The sequence below is a fragment of the Atractosteus spatula genome, chromosome 8 (assembly GCF_055471065.1).
Source record: "Atractosteus spatula isolate fAtrSpa1 chromosome 8, fAtrSpa1.hap1, whole genome shotgun sequence".
NCBI classification, from domain to species: Eukaryota; Metazoa; Chordata; class Actinopteri; order Semionotiformes; family Lepisosteidae; genus Atractosteus; species Atractosteus spatula.
This window is the reverse complement of record NC_142713.1, coordinates 38802841-38815501: the sequence shown is the minus strand read 5'-3', so window position 1 is coordinate 38815501 and position 12661 is coordinate 38802841. Positions and strand designations below refer to the sequence as shown.

General features: G+C 37.1%; 1 protein-coding gene across 2 annotated transcripts in view; it reads left to right on the top strand.

Annotated features, from left to right (window-relative positions):
- Positions 1-12661, top strand: part of tfec (transcription factor EC) — a 74195-nt gene that overhangs the window by 12371 nt on the left and 49163 nt on the right. For both annotated transcript variants that reach the window (XM_088924315.1, XM_088924314.1), the window contains exon 2: positions 6547-6766. In XM_088924315.1, the coding sequence (XP_088780441.1) occupies positions 6578-6766 (189 nt within the window). In that variant the 5' untranslated portion in view covers positions 6547-6577. The remainder of the gene's footprint in view (positions 1-6546; positions 6767-12661) is intronic.

Here is a 12661-nt window from a genome sequence, read left to right as displayed (position 1 = left end):
ACAGATCCTTGTGGCACTCCAATATGAACTCACCCCATTGCAACGTTTGCGAGAATGAATCTTTTATGAATTACCTCATCTACAGGTTTCTGAAGATTGAAATACACTATGTTATATACTGTATTTGTACCCTCTTCTTTTGCTGCTTGTTTGAAGAACTCTATTAAGTTAGGTAAGGAAGGCCTTCCTTTTATAGATCCACGCTGAATACCTCCCAGAAGAATCCCGTTTAAATAGTTAGTTTCCTTGTATCTCACCTGGCTGGGAAGAACAACAATCCGACCACAACGGTGGGATTGTCGGGGAATTTCCCTGTCCTTTATTGAGGGATGAGTCTGGGAGCAACTACATGTGTGAAGAAGGGGGTGGAGGGAGGGATGCAAAAATGAAACCCAAAGGTTACCCACAGGTAAGCAAAAAGCGTGATACTTATACTTACAGAAAGTAGGAGGAAGTGGGAGAGATTAGGGTCTGATCTCCTCATAAATATCTGATATAGATGATCCTCTAGTTTGATTTTAATTGTTATATTTAGAATCTTACACGCAACAAAAGTAAAACTTATTGGTTTATAGTTACTTGATTTGGTTTTGTGACCAAAAACTAAATTATGAAATTATGAAATTTTGTCACCAAAAACGCTTGTTATGAACGGGTACTGCATTATCATGTTTTAGTCCATAAACACTACACCTGGCTTGAGTGACTGCTGGAAGAGATTTATTAAATGCCTATGAACAATACTCTGTTCATTGAAAATGCCTCTGTATGATATTGGCCTCTTCTGTGCTATTGCTGTTTAGTATATAACTTTCACTTTTGTCTTAGGCATGATGTTGATTTTCTCCCTGATAAAAAAGAGAAATATTAATTTAATAAATCACTCTTTTCATAGTCTAAGAGTATCCTGTTAATATCTGTGAGAGACATTTTACTTCATTCATTCCTGTTATTTTATTGTGTTAATACTGAAAAAGTACATTTTCTTTATTGTGATTGGTCTTTCAAATATCCCTTTTGACAGGTTCCCACAATTCATTGTACTCCCCCTACATAATTTTATAATGTAAAATCTTCTGTTTTTCTAAATTGACCATTTGCACTACTGCTTTCTAGAATCTGATCTAGAATTTCTGCTTTCAGAAGAAAATCTTTAAATTGTTAACATTTATTCTCCACTGATTTAATTTCTATCTCGTGCCATTCTAATTCTCATCAGCTCTGTCTCGTTCCTGCACAGTTTGCTTCTTAGAATTATAAGGATTTGTTGTAGTCTCTACCATACAGTACATTTCCATCCTTTGTTCCGGGTTTTACTAGAAAAACCCCCAACATTCATCCATCGTTTGTGAGAAGCCCCCTTGTCCTGATGCAGGTTGTGACCAACCCAGAGTTCATCCTGGAGGCCGAGGGTGTAAAGCAGGACTGGGAGCACATGACTATTCTTGCCCCGGACAGGACACCAGCCCAGTGCAGAAACTGCAAAAGCAATCAATCAATATACTGGTGTTATATGTGTTACCAGTTGGCATGCTTCTCTTTTTCATTACCCGATTAACCTATGAGGAGGATGTATCTAAATGAGCTTATCATAATCTTCTTTGGCCTTTCAAGGGTTAGAAAGTGTGAATGCTGGAGCATTGATCATCACTAATGGTGGTCTTTGCATTACAACAAATACAGTGGTATTACATGCATTATGGTCCTCTGTACACAGTCATTAAAAATGCGACAAGCTTGATCCCTGTTGTGAAGTTGAAACAGCTTACTGATAGCATAATGAAAGTGGAAATGACAAGAATTTGACATTTTGTCAAGCATTTCTCTGTTCTCTTTTAATTCCTTTTCAGAATGACCTACATACTAAGTTTTCAGTTCTGTGCAAAGATTCCAGAACTGTGTCCTTATTTTCTTATTCATGAAAAAATGTGCGTGACACCATGACTCAGTTATGACTTTGCTTTTTTGTAATTGCCCATTTTCAATCATTTTAAATGTTGAGACAAAGAAGATGTCTATGGCGAATGAATGCAAATTAAAAACGCTTGTTTGAGAATGTGGGAATGCAACAGAGTGGACAGTGCTCAACTTCTCTTTTGATTCTTAAAACATACCAGTGTCTTGTAAGGGCAATTATACAGCAGCAGCACTTGGCTGTGTTGTTACCAGGAAGAATATGATTAAGCAGCACTTTCACTACGGTAAGAAAGGAATTACAGAGGGAAAAAAGTACAAGGCTTGCCAATTACCTCACATCTGAAGTGCAAACCGTGCTTAAAGCACAGTGTTCTTGCCTTACAGGCTTGTTAGAAGCCATTCTCGTATTTGCTCTGTTTATCTTTCAAAGCAACATTTCAGAAAGACCAAAATCTCCCTTCCTGCTTCGCTTCTAATGGGGAATACTGATGAGCCATGACAACTGATATTCCAAGCAAATCCATTCGGATGGTGGCAAGAAATAGGCTGAAGTCAATGGTTCCCACAAAGACTAAGCATGTTTGTTGATTATTCTGTGGAAAAGTCTAATCCCCTTTCAATGGGTTGATGCTCTGTGTCTTCATTTGCCCGACTTAGACAGACAATGTGCAGGGCCTGGGAGTTGGGCCTAATCTGCCACTTTTTATTTCTGCCCTTGTGTTGTCAATCTCATATTCATTATCCTCCCTCCTCTTATCTGAGAAAGGCAGTGTGTATCATTCATTAAACATTGCTCAGAAAAGACAGGTTTTAGATAGCCAATTAGCTACAGGACACAGCTTTTGAAAGCAGTGTGACATCAGTCATTGCCATTTATGCACAGTTGCAAGTAGATAGAAAAGTTTGAGACAGGGTGGGGATGAGGAAAAGATTCGAACAAAAGGATTAATAACCTGTTGGTCATTTTACAATGATTTAAATTTAAATAATGGCAAGGGGGACTTTGCAGCACACACCTTCTAATGCAAGCAGTGCACTAATATTTCAATGGATTAACTGTGATGTGGAAATACTGAAACATTTGGTCTAGTGAGTACATCTGTTTACTTTTCATTACTTAAATCTCTGTATGCCAACATAAAATAATGGAAACAGCAATCAAACTTTCTAAAAAGAAACATTGATACATCAATATAATATAAAATACAGCGTGTACAGTACTTATAATGTTGTGATAAGATAGCTGTGAGAGTTGCTGCATTTTATTTGTGGTCTCATTTTACTTAAGCCAAATCTACTTAATGCAAAAAAAGGAAAAGATCTATGGAAGATAAAAATATCTGAGAAACCTTAACATGATATGCACTCTACATGTCAGACTTTTTACTGTGCTTACTTCTTAGACATCTGATACTTATATATTTAGTTTTGGCAAAGCGATCCCATAACAAAACTTCTGATACTTATAAGAAAACTGTTTGGAGAGCAGTGAGTTTCAGTGATTTTCTCTCTGGATTACTATAGCTATTTGAGCTCTTTTGTCTTAACATGTGTGAAACACGTTTGCTTTGCTGTTAATATATGTAACGTGATCATTTAATTAGCGGAGCATGCTTGCCACACTTAATTACTGTAGATGAAATTTTGAGACACTGGTAAAGAGGAAAGTTAAAAGTGTATTGTACTAATACACTGTCCACCTTAAACAACCTGCTGTATTTACAAAGCTTGCTTTGAATGTGATAGGTGTCTGTTATTTAACCTTTTTCCAGGAAACTTTTTTCACATTAAAATACTGAAATGACTGTTCTGTATTGGACATGTAATACAGTAGGTGAATATGAAATCATCATATGAACGAGTCTGTACTAATGTATTACTACTTCATCAAATACTAATGGTGAAATTTGTAATTATTAAGGTACTTTTATTTTCTCATTTTGTTTGCACTTTGCTTTTTGTTCATAAGCCAATTGTTACTAACGAGGATTATTTTTAGAAGTTGTTTTGTTTTACAATAATAAAAAATATCCTACTATAGTTGTTTACACTGAGATCTCGGATCAAATGTAGACTGTTCCAGACTCCCTTTTACTTTCTGGAGAGCTGTTTTCCTCAGAAATGTTAGAACGTACAAAACAAATAATTTGTTCTCGCACTATTCAGATACTATAGATTCTCTCTAGGTTACAGCAGTCTGAGTGCCAAGTGCATCGCCTAGATTTACAATTCCCTCTTGTCTTAAACAAAGGATTTCAACCAGAGGTTCGAAGAGATATTTCAAAGACCTCCATGGGGTCACCAGAAGTAACCAAAAACATTTCACCCCAAATTCAGTGGTGTTTACACTGTATACACTTTGGATGTGGTCTGATTGAACGCTTAAGGTACTTTCATTTTCACAACTTAATTTTAACTTTTAAATGTTCTGTAACTGATAGTAGCAGAAAATTATTGTTGACTTCAGTTGGAGATTTAGTGTAAGGGATTTCTTGGGCAGGGGTTCTGTAGGCAAGGAAAGGCTGAAAACCCCTGCCTTGAAAGCAGCATGATACAGTATTATTGAAATGACAAAATCTTCAGGGCAATCAGGAGAAAACACAAATGACAGGTATACAGTGCCTTGCGAAAGTATTCGGCCCCCTTGAACTTTTCAACCTTTTGCCACATTTCAGGCTTCAAACATAAAGATATAAATTTTTTATTTTATGTGAAGAATCACCAACAAGTGGGACACAATTGTGAAGTGGAACGAAATCTATTGGATTTTTGAAACTTTTTTAACTAATAAAAAAATGAAAAGTGGGGCGTGCAAAATTATTCGGCCCCTTTACTTTCAGTGCAGCAAACTCACTCCAGAAGTTCAGCGAGGATCTCTGAATGATCCAATGTTGTCCTAAATGACTGATGGTGATAAATAGAATCCACCTGTGTGTAATCAAGACTCTGTATAAATGCACCTGCTCTGTGATAGTCTCAAGGTTCTGTTGAAAGCGCAGAGAGCATCATGAAGACCAAGGAACACACCAGGCAGGTCCGTAATACTGTTGTGGAGAAGTTTAAAGCCGGATTTGGATACAAAAAGATTTCCCAAGCTTCAAACATCCCAAGGAGCACTGTGCAAGCGATCATCTTGAAATGGAAGGAGTATCAGACCACTGCAAATCTACCAAGAACTGGCCGTCCCTCTAAACTTTCAGCTCAGACAAGGAGAAGACTGATCAGAGATGCAGCCAAGAGGCCCATGATCACTCTGGATGAACTGCAGAGAACTACAGCTGAGGTGGGAGAGTCTGTCCATAGGACAACAATCAGTCTTACACTGCACAAATCTGGCCTTTATGGAAGAGTGTCAAGAAGAAAGCCATTTCTCAAAGATATCCATAAAAAGTCTTGTCTAAAGTTTGCCACAAGCCACCTGGGAGACACCCCAAACATGTGGAAGAAGGTGCTTTGGTCAGATGAAACCAAAATCGAACTTTTTGGCCACAATGCAAAACGATATGTTTGGCGTAAAAGCAACACAGCTCATCACCCTCAACACACCATCCCCACTGTCAAACATGGTGGTGGCAGCATCATGGTTTGGGCCTGCTTTTCTTCAGCAGGGACAGGGAAGATGGTTAAAATTGAGGGGAAGATGGATGCAGCCAAATACAGGACCATTCTGGATGAAAACCTGTTGGAGTCTGCAAAAGACCTGAAACTGGGACGGAGATTTATCTTCCAACAAGACAATGATCCCAAACATACAGCAAAATCTACAAAGGAATGGTTCACAAATAAACGTATCCAGGTGTTTGAATGGCCAAGTCAAAGTCCAGACCTGAATCCAATCGAGAATCTGTGGAAAGAGCTGAAAACTGCTGTTCACAAACGCTCTCCATCCAACCTCACTGAGCTCGAGCTGTTTTGCAAGGAAGAATGGGCAAGAATTTCAGTCTCTCGATGTGCAAAACTGATAGAGACATACCCCAAGCGACTTGCAGCTGTAATCGCAGCAAAAGGTGGCTCTACAAAGTATTAACGCAAGGGGGCCGAATAATTTTGCACGCCCCACTTTTCATTTTTTTATTAGTTAAAAAAGTTTCAAAAATCCAATAGATTTCGTTCCACTTCACAATTGTGTCCCACTTGTTGGTGATTCTTCACATAAAATAAAAAATTTATATCTTTATGTTTGAAGCCTGAAATGTGGCAAAAGGTTGAAAAGTTCAAGGGGGCCGAATACTTTCGCAAGGCACTGTATGCATTTGAGTGGCATTAATAAGAGTTTAACAGATCTTCAAACAGCTCATGCACTGACATTCTATAACACGCAAAATACAATTTAATAGATATTCTGTGCCTCTAATAAATAAGGAAGATAGAGAAAATCCAAAGGCAGAGGCAAGACTTGATGCATTTGTATTGCATAGCCGCTGACTTTTAACTCATTATTATGGGATGTCAGTTTAGGAGATGGCTGAATTTATATTACAATCTTGCTAGTCACAATCAAAACAGTGAGTTCTGAAGACCCTGGATGTAAGAGAAAGGAACAAAAAAAATGTGTCTCACGCAGGTAGCAGTTCTTGACATGCTGCTGGAGTAACAGTCTGAAGTGGGTGTCTTTTTGTGTCCCCGCAGCCTGACAGAGAGCGGTGTCAAGGGCAAGACCATGCTACAGTCGCACACAGGCCGGCACTTGCAGCTGATGAAGGAGCAGGAGCGAAGAAGCCAGGAGAGGCAGAGCCAGATCGGGCCCCACTGCTACAGCTATTACCAGCAATATCCACATAACCCCTGCGCCCAGGCCTTGTATGGACAGTACCCTTTTTTCAGACACGTGCCACAAACTCCACATAAGGTACTGCATCCATCTGTCTCTCTATACTCTGCTTCAGTTAACTTTAAATCAAGCTAACCGGCTACCCTTTCAATTGTTGCTAAGTATATGCAACGTCAGTATTTCTTTGTGTTTATTTTAATGTGTGACATGAAATACTAAAAACTATTGCCTGTCCTGTACTGAATTCAAAGCATACCGTAGTTGCTTCGGTAGACAACACCATCTTAATATTTGTGCTCTATGTACTGTACAGTATCAGAATTTAATAAGACTATTGCTATTGATGGTAGTCCATTTTCACATGGGGGTGTTCATTCCATTATAAGCAGTGACATAATGAAAACATTATATTTCAATTCGAATGGCTCAATAAGAAGTTACATTTGTGCGCCATCCATTCTCCCATCACCCATAGTCACTTCGTCCTGTAGAGTGTTGCAGCAGACAGAGGGCTTTAGGGTGGGACCACACTCTGGAGGGGTAGCCAGTCTATTGCAGGGGCACACACACACACAGGGACAATTTCAAGACATCAACTAACCTTGCCAGTGTATCTCTGGAAGAAGGAAAGGAAACACTGAGCACCTGGGGGCAGCTCACACTTACCCAGGAGAGCACTCTGGAATGTGTCCAGAGAAGAGCAACCAGGGCTTAAGGGAATGTCCTACATGGACAGGCTGGAGGAACAGAACCTTTTTAGTCTTGCATTGAAAAGGCTAAAAGGAGACCTGACAGAAGTATTCTGAATCCTCAGAGGCATTAACAAAGATGATAGAATTTCTTCAGAATGAACAATGAAGCAATGAAACTGCTTCAATGAATGCAGAAATTGCTCAGAATTCTAACACTGTCACTTTAGTTTTTTGTGTCTTAAGTGATCCAGAAAGCACACCTGGGAAATGTGTGTTTTTTTAAAGGTTTTTCACCCACTCAGAAACAAATAAAATAGAAAGCATTTAAAGAAAAACAAGCCAAGCTGGAGAAGCTGTCAGACTCATCAATTTTTAAATAATTCAATGACATTGAAAAGGCTATTATTTGAATATAAAAAAGAATATCTTGATTATGTGGGAGGCTGGTCAATGAGTGACTGCAGATGCCACTAGAGGTCGCCAAAAGGCCTTCAATTATTGTAAATAGATACGCAGGTGGTACTTTATTTATTTGATTATTATATGATTGGCAATGGGTAAAGAAAGGCACCTTCTTACATAGTTATACAATTGGTAAATAAAGTGCATGATCCAGGAAAAATATTTTCTAGAGGCCAAATAACCTACCAGTATGTCTTTGGACTGAGGGAGGAAATCGGAGCTTCCAGAGGAAACTTACACGAACACAGGAAGAACATACAAACTCCACAATGATAGCACCCCAGGTCCAGCATTGCAGGGCCCCAGTGCTGCAAAGCAGCAATACTAACCACAGCACCATCATGCCACCCAAGTAATTATTCTAAACCTTACTAAAGCTTTAGGTTAAAAAGATCTGGGGATATAGCAAGATTATTAGTAAAGGTATTGAGAAGAACAGCTACTGCTGTAGACAGGATTTCCTCATCTAACCTTAACCTTATAATGTGATTACTAGACACATGGTGCTGAATTAAAAGGTTTCAGGGATTAGAACTGATACCACCCAAAAGGTCCTTTGTATTTTCATAGCCAAATAACAAGCAGACCTCTTTAGGTTTCACTGTATTAACTAGAGTCATTTTAAGCAAAGATGTGACTGATTCTGAAACCTCTTAATAAAAACTTCTGGTCTTCCTATAAACCAATTCAGATTTTGACCATGATCTTATTGTGATTTTAATAACACTTGAGACCTGAGGTTGACATAAAATCCCCTCACCTCCCTTTGTTTATCGACATCACTGCTATGGCTGATAAATAGTTTTTTTTTGTAGCAGATAAAGGAATTCCTAGAAGGCCTGCTGATGTATCTTCCGTGTTTCAAAGGTAATAAATCAGATCTTCAGAGAAATACGGCAACAGCTGTTGAAGAATGCCTCAAATACATCAAAGCAAACTTCTATTTGCACTTCTCCACTGGAACCCTTTCATGTTCAAAACATGTCTTGTATAGGTTTGTGTTACTGCCTTTACCTCTGTTGTTTCTGCACCCATGGGTGTTCTTTTAGTAGCAGGTTCCCCTGAAGAGATGGGGAGAGTTGATTAGATCTGTAGTTTTGTATCTAGTCTATCAGCCCTTGTATAGGCTTATACCTTGAAGGAAATAGTAAACAGCAGAAGAAATCTTTTTTAAGATCTTTTTGGATCTTGAAAGTAATTCCACACTAAGTTTCCTTGAAAGAAAGGTTTCAGAAAGACACTCCCCAAATCACAAAGTATTAATAGCACAAACAAAAACAACTGTCAAACATTGCCTCAGCATTTAGTGTCAGTTTAGTCTTGTCCAGAATACATCATCCAGTCTGGGAGTCTGTTTTCATGCTCATTATTTGATAGTCTCTAATCTGCAGTCTTTCTGGAAACATGCCACACTGCTGAAATTTGTAAAGGTTTTGTGTTGTGGTAAAAGCCTATTGTACTGTAGCTGTGGCAGGATGAAATCATCCTCTCCCTGCTCTTAAACAATGTGTGATCGCAGGGCTTCAGACATGAAAGGTTTTATGAGATGGCAAATTAACACTTTATCTCACTATATTTTCTGACCATTTAACATCAAGAAAGGTGAAAGTAATGCTGCACCACAGAGGCACAAAGACAAAGTCTCCCACTACTGCTAACTGTACTTCTATGATTCAAGATGTGTTTTGAAACATAAACTAACTTTATAGTGACATTATTTGCTCTTTTTAATGGCCTGTGATGGCTGATGGCAGAAAATCTTAATTTTTTTTAGTCCAATCAAATACTGTCAGAATTTTTTGGATCTTTTGTCATCTCAAAGGTGATTTTGATTTGACAGAAACTTAATTGCTTGGCAGCCTCTAAAGTCAGAAAAGACAGGGAAATTTTTATTCAGGTTCTGTGGTTCATGGAGATATTGAATAAAACTAAAGACCACATTGCCCAGGTCTTCTGCATAGTAGTCACTGTCATTAGAAGGTCCATTCTTTTCTTATATTTTGGAATTAAAAAAAATCAGAAACTTTCTAATGTTCAGCAGCAGAACAATGATACTGAATCATTTTTAAATTGTTAAATGCCTTCGTAAAAAAGTGGGTTTATACTGTTTATTTCTTGATACTGACATAAATTAACAAAAAATAGAACAAAATATTTTTCAAATGATTTTGTGATATGTATTTATATGTAATCCACATTTTTCACAAGCAAAAACAAAGTATCTAATGTAAAAAAGGAGCTTCATACTGTAGTTGGGATTTACTTTGCTGCTAAAGCTGACCTTAGATTAATTTGGTTTAACATGGAGAACAAATCAATTTACTGTTTATTTATTAGTCTCACATAATGTCTGCCATTTAAGAGATAGATGGGGACATGCATAATACAAATGTTTAAAGCCAAAACATTCTGTATAAACTGCAAAGACTTAAATAGATTTTAAAGTTACATTTGAATAGTGATCATTCCTCAGTGCAATGATGTGACATTTTCTTTCATATATCCTTATCCCCTTAAATTCAAAGGACAGAGGGAGAATTTACAGCTGAACGGTGGTAGCCAGTAAGGTAAAGCTGTTTAAAAGGGGAATTATTATTAAACAATCTGCAAATGTATTATTTTAAGCATGGAAAAGCTGTTCTATTCAGTGGCATTTTAGCGTCTGCAAACATGTGCGGTTACTAATGAATTTCACCATAACTAATGACAGCATTTCATGTGATCAGAAAATGAATATAATTAAATCTTCCTTATTAGAATTACATACTGTAATGAAAACAAAGTATTGATTGAAGATGAAGGCAGGACATCTCACAATTAATTTTTTTTCTGACATTTTAAAAAAGAGTAGACATAATAATAAATCCTTTAAATTTGCTTTCACTGTACTAATCACCACTTCTCCTAGTTCAGTTTTGGGAATTTATGTTTTTTTTTCTCATGTTCTTGTCTGTACCTTGATAAAAATAGGGCTGTGGTCTTTTAGCATCGTACAAATAGGAAGGAACCTTACCAAGATCAGCAGACGTTTGTTAAGAGCAAAGGAATAGACAAACAGATTAATTCCATGTTGAAAAGAAGCTATGTGCTCACACTTGAAGAAGGCTCAAAGCTCGTAACTGAGTTTTTCTTGGTCTATACTTTTCAGTGTGGAATTAACCCCTGACTTGATCTTTTGCAGCCCACACACTGATTAACTAACCACTTAAAATCTGCTAGGATCAGGTGCACAGCAGGGTGTGAAACAATGAACAAACAAAAACTAGAAAAAAGAATATACACAGAAAGTTCTGATAATAGTAGTAAGAATAATATAAAGAAAAAGTAATTTATTCAAAGAGAGATTGTCCAGTCAGGTTATACAAGGTTGCATGGAGGTTCTATATAATATATACAATTCACTGTTCACAAATCACTGTTTTTTTATTGTCGACTTTTATTGACAGTGATTTAGTTTGGATTGAGAAATATTATTACATTTTATATTACATTTGTATATACCAACTGCTCATGGAGAAGTTCCACAAAGTTAGGTTAAAGCAACAGTTATGAAGCAGTAAATTACTAAACTTTTAACATTTCTTTATTTTTTGCAGTTCAATATTTCTTTTTAGGAAGTATAACAACAGGGTGTTGAAATGTCTGGAGAGAAAAATAAACCTTGATTTATAATTTAGAGCAGTGTTACAAAGAGGTTACTTGAAAGCTTTTTATGAACTGTTTTGATGGCCGTGGATAGAGGTGACAGAGAGGAGTATTGGGCTATCTAAATTCCTCAGCCTGTTCTCACTTTACCTTCATGTCAAAAAATTTTGAAGACTGCTTGACAAACATGCTGTATCTTTAGAAATGAACCGCAGGTTGAGTAACACTTCAAAGGAAATTAAAAGAACATTCGTAAACTAATCGCAAACAATTCCATTAAATTCAGAGAAACACAAAATTCAAAATTTAAATTGGTTTAGAGAGACTTCAAGCAGCATTTTGTCATTAAGATATTGTGCTGCAATTGAAGATATCCATGAGCCAATGTCCAGTATGTAAGTGATTAAAAATGCAGTTACACCACAGACCAATTTTTCAATGATCTTATTTAAATAAACAGGCATTCTGGGAAGTGTAATTCAATTTGCTGTTCCAGCCATTATTTAATAGCTTGTACTGTATATCTAACATGCCTACAGTAGCTCCTACAGAAAAAGGTTATTCGGTAAAGATAATATTTTACTAATTTTGACAGCCATGCCACTTTTCCAAAGATGATAGTGAATTTAAGCACCTGAAATATGCCGTGCCTCTGTTTATTCGATGCTTCTTTTCATTTGATCTTATACATTACTCTTCAAGTTCTGTTTAATTGCTTATTGCTTTATGTTAAATAACATGTCTGGGAAAAGCTCTGTGGTCATGGGATAGAATGAGCTCAGAGAGATAGTTATTGAATGCAGCATATTAAATTTGAAAATATGCCCCTAAGGTGTTTTCATGCTGAAGACATTTAAAATGTTAACAACACAGTATGACTAATTTGCCTTTAACCTTCTTATGTGTAACATAATAGTATGTACTATTAAGCTTCAATTAAGGTTCAAGCTTGTGAACTGAAGAGAAAAAAAGAATAATTGGGAAACACAAATCACAGGGCTTTGCATCTGCACACAACCTGTGAGCTTCCATGTCTTTTCTAACTGGGGAAACCCATGCAAATGTACTGCTGTGTTAGTTAAATCAGAAAATGTGAGAATAGCTAGAAAAATACTAACTCAAGAAAGACGAGCAGGGACTCTGATCTGCGGGTTGTGGGTTGAAATCCCAGCTG